Here is a 13,615-nt window from a genome sequence, read left to right as displayed (position 1 = left end):
TTTCTCTGACTGGCTTACTTAACTTAGCATGATGTTCTCCAGGTCCATCCATGCTGCTGCAAAGGGTAAAATTTTCTTTTTTTACAGCTGAGTCTTTTTTTCATCCAAAATTATCATTAGTCACAATAGAACAAGGTTCTAATTGTATCCTCCTAGCTTTTATTTATTTAATCCTCACTTGAGGACACTTTTTCATTGGTGTTGGAGAGAGAGGAAGGCATTGGGTGGGCGAGGAGGGTGATAGAGAGACAGAGAAACAGAGAGAAATCAATTTGTTGCCTTTTGCATGCACCCCGACCAGAGATCAAATCTACAGTCTGGGTATGTGCCCTGGCCAAGAATCAAACCCACAACCTACTGTTCCTTATATAGGATGACGCTCCAACCAACTTAACCACACCGGTCAGGCCCTGGTTTGCTTTGAAAAGCTCTGGCTATTGTCCTTCATAGCATTTCAAACAACCCAGCTTTAATGATCCAGTTTTTGACCCTAGATTCCCTTTAGTTGTCTCTAGATGGCAGCAGAGGACGTTGGTTAGACTTCAGTTTGGCGGTAAATCAACACAAGTGCGGGGGGGAGCCTGACTTTGCCAGAGCTCTCCAAATAGTACATGCGAGCCTTCACAGCGGTCTCCTCTAGTGGCTGGTTTGAACATTAACCTGTCATGCAGCCTCTGCCTGACCTTGTGGGCAGGCCCACAGGGGTGTGCTCATTCCCCTTTCCCCTCCCTCACAATGGGCTCATAACGTACTTGTTCATGCAGGTCTGAGCCACCCTCACCAACATGCCGCCCCCACGCCCCGAGGCCCCCACCCCCGAATTCTGAATCAACCCAATGTCCACCCCTTTTTGTTCACCACAATTCTACTCACGAACATGAATCTGCGGGCTTCACTGCATGCCTCTGTCTGTCAACCAGCCTGATGCCAGTGACTGATGTGGCCAGTAGCTACTGCAGCCAGGGTTTGTGTATAACCACAGCCTCCACAAATGGCATTTGGCTAAGTGCATCAGAAGTGTCATTTTGTCAACCCAGATGCAAATGGGTTTCTGGCTGTAATGTGCTGGTAAAGTTGAACAAGTCCTATGGTGGGAGTTGGGGGTCCTGATGTGTACTGTTTGCTGGTTCCTGTGGTATAACTCTCAGCCATGGCCAATTTCAAGCCACTGTGATGTACGAGGAGTTGGGAAGAGATACATGCCCACAGTCAGTTCCCATAAGCTGGTATGAGCTGGCTCCAACTGGCCTGGGTTTTGGTTAGGTCTGATGCATTGTTGGTGAGGGGCATGGGCACCTTTCCTCTCTACACAGGTTTACTCTCTGTAGCCATCTCCCCTCAAGGTGAACAGTTATTCTCACTTCCTTGCGATTTAGGACCAGGACTAGGGTAAGGTAAATGAGGTGCTGAATGCAAACTTTAAGGAGGCACTCACTCTTAGGATCAGGCAAGAGCAACCTTATGGACCCAAGCACCTCAAAGGTTACATAGCTTCTGCCATTAATTCATAAGTGGATCAGCTCCCACACAGCCGTGATGTTTCATCAGCATTTCCACACCTATTCTTTTTATCTCATAGGGCCTTGGCCACACTGAGTCAAGGTCTAAACGTCCACCCTGCTCCCGAGGCCCCACTGCAATACCCACTCTTCCTGACCAGCAGCCATGGTTTGGGGTTCAGCTAGATAATCACACTCATAAGACCTCTAAAGGCCATCATCTCACCACCTTTGCAGAAGAATGCAAGGCAAGAAACACAGTATACTACTCAGCAACAGGACAGTGTGAGAGTCATCCCTTCAACGCAAGTCCTTACAGCAGTCCAGGGCCTTTAGCCCCAGAATGATGCTCAGTTACAAGGAAACAAGGTTACTCGGATGGGTGCAGCAACCATCCTAACTTGATAGCCTCACACCACATCGTCTATGTGTCACAGAAGACAATATCTGTTATACCAGTATACTAGGGCTGTACTGCCAGGACTCAGCAAAAGGAACACCTGGGTAGGCCACAGTACATGTAGGAATGTCCAGTACTATGGCTTCCCCCCAACTATTTACAGTTCATCTGCAATCCTCCCAGATCAGATGCACATTACTAATGAAGCATTAAGTTTACCATTAGGAATTCCACCTTTGGTAGATTTCAGAGAAAAAGTGCTAAAAGAAGATCAACAGGAGGCCATTTTCATAGGAGGAAGTAGAAAGAGTTTTGTTAACCCATTACTCACATACACCAAGGCACAACATCATAAAATTTCAGAATGTTGAGGATAAAGAAAAATCTTAAAAGCTTCCTGGGGGAAAAGGAAAAACAGGTCTCATTCAAAGTTTTAGTAATAAGAATGGCTTCACACTTTTCAACAGCAACACCAGAAACTAGAAGACAGTGGAGGAATCTCCAAAATTCCTAGGAAAATAACTTCTGAAACAGAAATACAAATCTACACAAATTATTATTCAAGCCTAAAGACAGGTGATTTTTCAGACACGCAGTCTTAGAAAATTTGCCTCAACGTCTCTTCTCTCAGAAAACTTCCAGAGAACCCTTACTCCACCAAACAAAGGAGTAATTCAAGGAAGAGCAAGAAATTTAAGACACAGGGGATTCCTCACAGGAGAAGCAGAAGAAAGTCTCAGAATAGTAGTGCGGAGACATTTCAGGATATTCAACAGGTCTAGAGAGCATGTCATACAAGCAGGAGGACGGGGGAATACAGGAGGAGTATATCCAGAAAAAGAAAAGACAGTATCTGAATGTATTAAGAGGAGAGTTATATTTCTAAGGATTTGGGAGTACATTATACATGGGATATAAAAAGCTAAAGAAATAAAAAAAATCATACGATTAATAATCCTGGGGTAAAAGAGGTTCTTAAAGAGTACCGCCTTTACCACATTGGGAGAATGGGAAGGGGGAAATGCATGGATGTGGACGGGGAGGCTGACAGTTATTAGAAGCTTTTAGTTTACTCACCTAACAGCTGTTTCTAATTCCCTTCTCCCTTGCCTCCCTGTACTGTAGAGGTTGGAAATGCTAATTACATCCTTTCCAAGCTTTCTTGTAGTTATGAATGACCATGTGGCTGCTCCAGTGAATAATATGTAATCAGAAATCTACTAAGAGTTTCTGGGAAAAGGTTTACTTTCCTGATTAAACAGGCAGATTTGGCTGCCATCCCTCTTCCCCTTGTTTTTGTCTTAAACAGGGATTGATGTCTATAGTTACAACAGTCATACTGCAAACATGAATCAAGAAACCAACATGTGAAGGCTGGGAGAACAGAAAGAGCTTGAGTTACTGATGACATAGTGGAGCCACTGTACCAACTCTGGACAGCCTACCTCTAGACTTCTTATTAAGTGAGAGTTCTCAGGTAGGTTTTCTATTACAGCTCAATGCAATAAAGAATTCCTAATTAATGCATGGTATATGAGAGCTAAATATTCATTCTCTGTACTGTGAAGTCAGCAGATAAAAATCCAAAAATATTATTACTTAGAAACATGACAATAAGCACCTGAAAAAAAAGGCTAAAAAAAAAAAAAAAAAAAAAAAGGAGGCCACTGAGGAGTGGCAAATGGGAATGGAACTGGTGGGAAGGGGGTGCTATTTCTCATTGTAATCCTTATTTTACAGGCACTTGTGGCCAGGCACTTGTGGGCGGATTACTGGGCCAGGTACTTTGCTGTGGGGGGCTGTTCTGTGCACCATTTAGTAGTGTCCTTGGCCTCTACCCAGTAGATGCTAGTAGCAACTAGGGATAGCTGTGACAACTAAAAATGTTTCCAGCCATTGCCAAATGATCCTGAGGGGCAAACTGCCCCTGGATGGGAATGACTGCCTTATAGTACTATTTTATGTTTTTAACTTTCTATAAAACTGTAAATGTATTACTTTGATAAAACTATATTTTGGAAAAAGAAACTAATGGGATGAAAGGAGCTAGGCTAGAGACCACCACTGTCATTTCTTCTTTCAAACACCTCTCACTTTCCTTCCTGACTTCTCCCTGCACCTGAGAATCCCACTCCCTCCCCCTCAGATAAACGCAGACAGAACAGAGACATTTACCTCCGAGAAACGCACACTCATGGTGGCTGCAGGTCTTGTTTGTGCTGAGAAGGATAAGGTTGTTGCCAGCCCCATCCTGTGACACATGAAAAACCTCATTCAGGGGTATTAAAACAATTCTTTCACTTGTACTTTCTTTATCAAAAAATTTTTCAATGGCAACTCCAAAGCAGGAGCGAATGGTTAGCAGAATGTGCTGGTCATCTGCAGCCTGAGGTTTGGCTGAATATGCCAAGGTGAAGTGGCCAAACCTGGCTTGGTTTAGCCCTCCACCGGTAAACGAAGGGGCCTGGCTCGTGCTGTACACCACATTCTTGTAGCTGTCCTCACAAGGTCTTCTCAGCAACTGCAGGGCTTTCGTCAGGTAAAAATGCAAAGCTTTGAACTGGAAGCTGTAGATGTAATCTTTTCGAGACTGGCCGGCCACCTTCACAGCTTCGTTGAACAGTTGGTAAAAGGGAGTTTGCTCTTGAGCTTCATTAATATATGCCATCAAGGCTATTCCATGATTATCCTTAAAACTCATGGGGAGAAACAGCTGAGTCTTCCGAGCTTCCCATTTGGCTTTCGCATTTTCCCACACATCTTCCAAAAGCTGATGGCTTGCTTTCTCTTCCTTGAGCAGTTGCGGAATATACTTGATTTCCATCCTATCAGAACATTTCTGGTATTCGTCATCAAATGCATTATCTGCCATGTCTAATGTATTAGCCTTCACCTTCAAAGGAAAAGGAAATACTCTTGAAATAAGATATTTAGTGTGTCATTTTCTCTCATATTACTTCCTCCACACTCTCATGTCCTGCCAAGAATCTCTCCCTTGTTTACAACCAACTTTGGATATATAGTTTTTTAATGTAGGAAGTGTATTCCATTGCTATTGATAACTTTTTCCAGCAAGGACCTATTTGTGTGAAAGAGTAAATGTTAGCAGGTGAGATATGGGTATGATTATGCCTGTAACTCATTCATTAAACTTTGAGATACTGAGGAAAAGTCAATGAATATAAAACTTAAGAAGTGAAAAAAAATTGAGGAATAAAAAACAGAAGGAACAGACAAACAGTAAGAAAACAGTAGGCATAATCCAGAAATATCAATAACTACATGGAATGTGGATGGTTTCAACATGCCATTTAAGGACAGATTTTCAGGAAGGGAAAAAAAAAAGCTAAAGAAGGGGGTGGCAATCCTGGCTTTGAAAATATTCTTAGCCAGATTTCTTCAACCCCTCAAAACTGTTGAGTGAATATGAAATACCATGCATGGAATGTCATACATGATAAAGACATAATGACAAATATCACCCTTTTTCTTGGGAGGAGACTCCCTTCCTTGTCCATGTGGTTTGGGTAGGACGGATTGCACCTTCAGCCCCAGTGATAAGCAATGAATCAGGCTTAAAAACTAGAACATTCTTTCCTTCTGTACAACCATAAGCTCTAAGGATAATAATGGCTTGGAGAAGCCAATAGTTATCCTTTTAGTTCCACGGAGAATCCTGCCCGCAAATATAGCTAATGAATGAAAGGCTTGTAGAGGTGATAAGTGGAGAGAGAGATGAAGCCCTAACATTACTTAAGGCCATGGGTCTAGCTGTTCCTGAAGACTGTATTTTAACTTAGTCATAAGAAGCAACAAATGTGCTATTTGCTTGAGCATGTTTACACTGTTTCTGCTATATACAACTGAAAAAGGCCTAATCCATCTTTCAGTGACGGATGGTAGAAGCAGGATGGTGTAATGTAACTAACCCCAGTGTGGAGTCAGACTTGTGTGGATTCATACCATTCCTGTTACTAAGTACTAATTAGTTACGGGAAAATTACTTGACATTTCTGAACTTCAATTTTTCCATCTAAAAATGGGAATAAAGTAAGGAAATAATGTTTCTTTATAAAGATTTTATGCATTTATTTTTAGAGAGGGGGAAAGGAGGGAGGAAGAGAGGGAGAGAAACATTAATGTGTGAGGGAAACATCAATCATCAATCAGTTGCCTCTCGCATGCCCCCAACTGGGGACCTGGCTGGAAATCTGGGCATGGGTCCTGACTGGGAATCAAATGAATAACCTTTTGGTTCACAGGCTGTTGCTCAAGTCTCTGAGCCACACTAGCCAGGGCAGGAAGTAATGTTTTAACCATAGAGTTGTTGTGGGGATAAATGGTGTAATGAATATAAGCAAAGTCTTAGCTCCATGTCTGATACATATCAGGCCTTCAACAAACTGTGGTTATTTTTAATTGTTTCATGATGGAAATATATTAATTATACTGTACCTTCCTCAAGGGCAGAATCTGCATTATATTTATACTTCAAAGGCCAAGCATCTAAATAAGTGAACTAAATAAGAACCCTGTACTCTAACCTATTGATCAAAAAACAGGATGAGCAAATCTGCCCAGAACACCATTTAAGGGTTTCTACAAAGCAAAGGATAATGCCTTCCACATCATTCTCTCTTTCTACTCTGCTGTATTACTTTCAGGGCACATCGGTTGCATCACCTATGCTCTCAGTTGGAGACCTTAGGCTGAATAACTTGCCTGGAATTGAGATTTGAACCCGGGCAATGTAGCTCCTGAGTCTGTCCCCTTAATCAAAATGTTGTTTCCAACGATGCAGATCATTGAAATTTATGTGGCACTTTGTGAAGGGTTTACTTTTATTCTCATAACAACCCTTATGAAAGGTTGGGCAGACAATTCATACCACCATTTGACAAACAAAGCAATTATGCTGGTGTCAGACACTATCTTTCTTGGTTACCAGCCACAGAATATTCTGCTGGGAAAGACCCCTGTATTCTGAGTCTGTAGGTCAGTTTCTTGAAGTGGGAATTTGAACTTCAGGAGATTGAATCATTGCTGTCTCCTAGCCAAAAAATTCGCTTTCCTCTGTAGCACAGAATGTACCCGAGGGTATGCTGGGCACCGATGCCTGATTTATCTTTAAGACTTCAACATATTACAAGATTGTGCCCTGAAGTCACCACCTCTCACATTCCTCATATCGCATCTGAGTTGATCCAATATGTTCCTGTCTGTTCTATGCCCTAACCAGTCTCCACATGCCTAATTTTAGACATCAAGTCTTTCTGGCCCAGGGCCACAGTTGATTACATGTTCTGCACAGTGAGTGCCTTGAACAGTGAAAAAGTTCACAAATGCCACCACCATTCAGGGACCACTGGGTGAACATTAAGGGACAGGTATAAAAGGTTAGATGAACACACTGATTATATATTTTCTTTTCTGATTTATCCATTCAAACAAAGATGAATATGGATGAAATTCAATTACCAAAATTTTATTACAAAAATGTGGAAATGGTCCCCACTGGTGTGGCTCAGTGGATCAAGTACTGGCCTACAAACCAAAGAGTCACCCATTCAATTCCCAGTTGGGGCACAGCCTGTGTTGCAGGCAGGGTCCCTGGTGGGGGGCACACAAGAGGGAACCACACAATGATGTTTCTCTCCCTCTCTTTCTCCCTTCCTTCCCCTATCTCTAAAAATAAATAAATAAAATCTTTTTTAAAATGTGGAAATGACTTAAATGCTCAAGGAAAGAAATGATCAAAATCCATAGAATATGTTAAAATTATGTTGGAAAGGAATATTAAAAATGCAAATCAAAACATAGTGAGATACTACTTCATACCCAGTAGAGTGACTATATTAATAAAGAAATTAAGTGTTGGCAAGTATGTAGAGAAGGTGAACCCCCACACACTGCTGTCAGGAATATAAGATGGTATTGCCACTGTGGAGAGCAGTGTGGCAGTTTCTCAAAATGTTATACATAGAGTTGCTGTATGACCCAGTGAGTCCACTCCTATGTATATACCTAAGAGAACTGAAAATGTATGTTCACACAAAAATATGTACATGACAGCTCATAGCAGCACTACTCATTCATAAGAGCCAAAAAGGGAGAACAACCCAAATGTCCACAAATTAATGCATGGGTCAACAAGATGTGGCTTGACCACATAATAGAATATTATTCAGCTATAAAAAAGAATAAAGTATTGAATACTAATACATGCTACAATGCAAATGAACCTTAAAAATGTTACACTAAATGAAAGAAATCACAGATGAAATATCCAGAATGTCCAGAATAGGCAAATCCATAGAGACAAGACGCAGGTGGGATGGCCAGGGGATGCAGGGAAGAGGGAATTAGGTCTAACTGCTGACTAGCTACAGGGCTTTTTTTGAGGTTGATGGGAATGTACTATGAGACAGTGGTGAAATTATGCACAACGGGTGAATCTATAAACACCATTGAATTGTGCACTTTAAAATGGTGAATCTTTATATGTGAATTATCTCAATTAAAATCACACTACAGTACAGGCAACATAATACATAATGATTCTATAGACAATGTATTAGAATATTAAATTCAAAAATGGATAAGATTTCAAGAATTCAAGAAATTACCTCAGATCAGTGGACAAATAATCTGAGGTAATTTCTTGAATTTGGGGGGAACAATGTTGGGGGGGTTAAGTGAGACACCTAGCTCATATTTTACATAAAAATGTTATAGAATATTAACAAAAATAAAATAACAAAAATTCTATAAAAAATAGTGAATGTGAGAAAATGATCATTATATAGCAGTTTAATAAAAAACATGTAGCCAAACACTGCAGTGTCATCTTATTTGGAAAAAAATACATATTTTCATAATATTTAATGACATAGACATTTGCAGCAAGAATTAACTTAAAAAGATAAAAAACGTATGTATTGTATGCACCCATGTTGTAAATTAAATACACACACAGAAAAAAGCCAAGGAGACTAAACACCAACGGATTAAGAGTCTTTCCCGCTGAGTAGAAAGACTATGGATGATTTTTACTCTCCTGTTTTTGTTTGATTTTTAATTTTCCAACTTTTTATAATTGACATGTATCAAATACATAAATGAAAGATGAAAGCTACTTGAAAAAACTGATTAGTCTACTTTATCTGCTCATTTGCTTTAAAACCCACACAGACGCCTCAGGTAACAGTACCTCGAGAGTGCCTTGTTCAATGACCATGGACTTCCCACTCCCAACATTACCTGGAAAATATCCATTAAAATCATAGCTGACAGCAGCATGGTGACCATTTCAAAATGTCCTGTCTTCATTTTTCTCTTCTAAATTAAAACGAAAAAATCACAATTTAGTAGACTAAAAAAAAAAGTGGCTTAGGGAAGCAGAGCTGGATGATACAGTCTATTTTCCTTCTGGGTGAGACTGGGTCCCGGGATGGGCAGGAAGTGAGTATCAGTACACTCCAGTGGCTGAAAGGGCCTAGATTTTGCCTGTTGGTCTAACACCCTTATTATACAGGTGAGGAAACAAAAACTCAGAGAACTTTAGCAATTTGCTCAACATTAAATCTATCCTTTTCTGTTCTCCTCTAGATAAGTTGTCTCTCCCACCATAGTCACTGGTGCTCGTACTTTCTTGCTGTCACTAAAGCTCCCCTCAGCATGCACGTGAAATTAACATCAACTAGAAAAAAAACAAAAACATTTCAAAGTTGCTCCCCCAGCTCCCAGTTTCCAAGAATTCTCCAAGAGTTAGAGCCCATGTACATCATCCACTCTTCTAAGCTTGCTGTAAACCAAGTTAAGCTCATTTGAGCAGGATGAAGGAGATGATGAAGCTAGCAGTGGTACAAAGCAGAAGGCTAGCTAAAGGGATCTCCTTCCCCCAAATGTTCACAATCAAGAAAAGCCCAAGGATGAAACAAGTGTCTTGCATAACTTCCTGACGGCGGGAATGAGAGTAAGAAGGAACTGGGTAGGCAGTAATTCCAATAAGATTATATAACTCTGCTCTGGTTAAATGCGCAATATTCATCCCAATGTTTATGAGACTGAAAGGGCTACTAAGTAGGAGGGCAAGAGGCTCTACAAGCTGAAGCTGTCCCAGAGTCATGAATCATAAGATTCCGTTAGTGCTGGTCTACAGTTCCTTCCACACACTTAAAACACAGCAGAAATGACTCAACTGAACTACAATGTCTATTTTACTGTTCCAATCACCACGTTCTGGCATCTGAATGCAGGAATGAAAGCACAGAAGAAAGGAGATAGTCTTCCCTTTGGCCCTAAATTCTCACCTTTATTTAGGAGCCATTTGTTTCACTAAAGATACTAAAATATAGTACCAAAAATGCCACTTTTGTGTGTTCAACTTCTCTTTCCAAAAAAGATTTGGCCTATACAACTGGCAGATGACTGTCACAAGGTAGTATATGCCAAGTAAGCTTAGAAAGCTGGAGTTTTAAAAATTCTTCCCTTCTGTAGTCTGGACATAAATAAGTAAAAATGTTTACCTTCTTTGCCTGTGTAGGAGGTTTAAATGATGCTAGGTCTCAAACTGCTTCCCCACTCTCTCAGTTGTGCTGAGTGTGTCTTCGGCATGGGAGGTTGTTGACAGTGAGAGCCGGGAAGGGAATGCTTTTCTTTTTATAAACACCCCCAGTAGCAGCTTGGCAGTGGCACATTACCCCATTTGTGTTCTGCTATTTATATCTGGCCCCCGCACCATCCCTTGGAATCATTACTGTTAACACATGAAATCTCTAAGAGGCTTGTAAAGCCACAGCAATTCCCTCTGACCACATGGCATATTGAGTTCTGAGTCCTTAGTTCTGGGCTTCTCGGAGAGGGATCACTTCCCATTCCTAACCCTTTGACTCCGACATGTCAAAATAAAGCCAGACTTCACCCTTGCTAGATGGTTCACATAACTAAGGGTACCTGCTGTGTTGATCGCTGGCAAGGATGATGGCTATCACCATTCACTCAACCAGCTTACTATATTCAGGCACTGTGCCGGATGCTGGGATACACAAGCAAGTTAAAACGAGGTACCGAAAAGCATTCACAATCTAATAAAAGATATGAATATCCCTTAACAAGAATACATGTTAAGATTCTTAAGTATAAAGTCTAGTGACAACACTAAGAAGGGAAGGATTTGGTATTACCTGCAACTACAATTCTCATCTGAGTAAGGTACACATAGTAAATATATTGATTGTAATGTTGAATATATTAGAGTTGAACACTTAAGAGTTCACTGACTAGATAAGAAACCATTGAGTGTCCTAGGAAATTCATGCATATGTACATCAAAATGCATTAATCAATTGTATTGGATAGTAGCACTATTCATAATAGCCCAAAACTATAAATCACCCAAATGCCTACCAATAGTAGAATGGGTAAACATGGTATATTCATACAATGGATTTTGTATAACATTAAAAATGAATAATCTCTAACCACATATACAAATGTAGACAAATCTCACAAACAAAATTATGAATAAAAGAGATACACTCTGTAGCTTTTCCAAGCAAGGAAAAGATTGACTTGAATGATTGGTGTGAGCAAAAGATCTGAATTGACACTTCACCAAGGAAAATGTATGAATGACAAACAAGCAGGAAAAGATATTCAACATCAATAGGCATCAGTAAATGTAAATTAAAACCACAACATTGCCCTGGCTAGCATGGCTCAGTTGGTTGGAACATCGTTCCATAATCTGAAAGGTCATAGGTTCAATTTCCAGGCAGGGCACATGCCTGGGTTGTGGGTTCGGTACCTGGTCAGGGTGTGTTTGAGAGAAAATCAACTGATATTTCTTTCCCTCTCCCTCCCTCTATTCCCCTCTCTCTAAAATCAATAAGCATGTCCTTGGATGAGGATTAAAATAAAATAAAATAAAACCTCTACATATCCACTAGAATGACTCCAATGTAAACAACTAGCAACATCAAATGCTGATGAGGATGTGGATAGAGCAACTGAAATTCTCACATGTTGCTAGCAGTAACAATATGGGTACTTTTGAAAACAATTTGACAGTTTTTATCAAGTTAAAATGTATATTTACAATAAGACCCAGTAACCTTAATCCTAGATATTTACCCAAGAGAAATTAAAGCATACGTATGTTCACACAGACTTGTACTCAAATGTTCATAACAGCTTGATTCATAATAGTCAAAAGTTAGAAATAACGCAAGTTTCCATCAACTGCTCAATGGAAAAACAAAACAAAAAAAAACACCCTACTTTAGGAATAAAAAGAAACAAAATTCCTTCTTTAGATCAGTAGTTCTAAAAACTGACTGTAGTAGTTGTTGCATAATTCTAGGAATATACTAAAAATCTTGTACACTTTAAATGGGTGAATTGTATAGTATCTGAATTATATCTCAATAATGCTGTTGTTTTTTTGTTTGTTTATTTCTTAAATCCTTACACAAGGACATGTTTCCATTGATTTCAGAAAAAGAGGAAAGGAGAAAGAGAGAGAGAGGGAGGAATGGACAGGGGGAGAGAAAGAAACACTGAAACATCAGTTGGTTGCCTCTCACACGTGCCCCAACTGGGGAGCAAACCCACAACCTAGGCATGTGCCCTGAAAGGGAATCGAATCTGCAACCTTTTGGTGCATGGAACGACATTCCAACCAACTGAGCCATGTGGCCAGCACTCAATGATGCTGTTTCTTAAAAAGGAATGACCTACTGATACATGTAACATCACAGATAAATCTCAAAAGTACTATGCTAAAGAGGCAGTCACAACAGGCTATATACTGTATGATAATATTTAGGTGATATTCTAGAAAAGGCAAAACTGCAGCGATAGAAAGCAGATCAGTGATTGCCAGGGCCTTGGGTTGAGAGAGGAGAGGGACTGCAAAGAGCATGAAGGAACTTTTTGGAGGTGATGAAATGGTTTAGATCATGATTGTATGGTGGTTAAATGATGATAAATGTCAAAAGTTACAGAACTGTACACTTAAAATTGATGAATTTTATTTATATAAATAATATATAAATACATCTGATTTTTAAAAAGATTTTATTTATTTATTTTTAGAGAGGGAAGGGAGGGAGAAAGAGAGAGAGAGAGAAACATCAATGTGCGGTTGCTGGGGGTCATGGCCTGCAACCCAGGCATGTACCCTGACTGGGAATCAAACCTGTGACACTTGGGTTCGCAGCCCGCACTCAATCCACTGAGCTACACCAGCCAGGGCAATATATCTGATTTTTAAATGATAAAAGACAACAATCATGTCCACATACTCCTTGTAATGTCTTCGTGCACCCCCAGAGTTATTTGCATCTCGATTTAAAAGACCACCACCGTAAAGCATCTGAAATGTTGCAATGGCTCATGGAAGAGGCTGAAAGAGACCTGAAAGATCCAAAGGTGCTTATAGTTGTGATAAAGTAATGCAAAGTACATGTATCGTGTATCACAGAGATTGGAGACTAAGGGAAAGACATTATTGCTGTGAATATAAATTACCGTCATCCAAAGACCAGGCGGAATCAGACATCTCACTGAAGGCCAGTGACCACTAGAGGTCAGCACTAGAACAGTATACCTCTTCTCCAATGGCAGGTCAGATTGCACTTTGGAAGGACCTAAGGGGAAAAACTAACAAGCAAAATAGAGACAGACTCATAGATAGAGAGCAGGCTGACAGCTT

The 13,615-nt window shown here is 40.2% G+C and overlaps 1 protein-coding gene across 12 annotated transcripts in view; it reads right to left on the bottom strand.

Annotated features, from left to right (window-relative positions):
- Positions 1-10,559, bottom strand: part of ART3 (ADP-ribosyltransferase 3 (inactive)) — a 32,717-nt gene extending 22,158 nt beyond the window's left edge. For all 12 annotated transcript variants that reach the window (XM_036022420.1, XM_036022425.1, XM_036022429.1 and 9 more), the window contains exons 1-3: positions 10,428-10,559; positions 9,160-9,237; positions 4,075-4,792 (exon numbers count right to left, since the gene is read on the bottom strand). In XM_036022420.1, coding sequence (XP_035878313.1) covers positions 4,075-4,792; positions 9,160-9,228 — 787 coding nt within the window. In that variant the 5' untranslated portion in view covers positions 9,229-9,237; positions 10,428-10,559. The remainder of the gene's footprint in view (positions 1-4,074; positions 4,793-9,159; positions 9,238-10,427) is intronic.
- Positions 10,560-13,615: the final 3,056 nt, after the last annotated feature.

This window comes from Phyllostomus discolor, chromosome 1 (assembly GCF_004126475.2).
Source record: "Phyllostomus discolor isolate MPI-MPIP mPhyDis1 chromosome 1, mPhyDis1.pri.v3, whole genome shotgun sequence".
Lineage (NCBI taxonomy): Eukaryota > Metazoa > Chordata > Mammalia > Chiroptera > Phyllostomidae > Phyllostomus > Phyllostomus discolor.
Note: the sequence above shows the minus strand (reverse complement) of the source record. Positions and strands in the feature narration are given on the sequence as shown.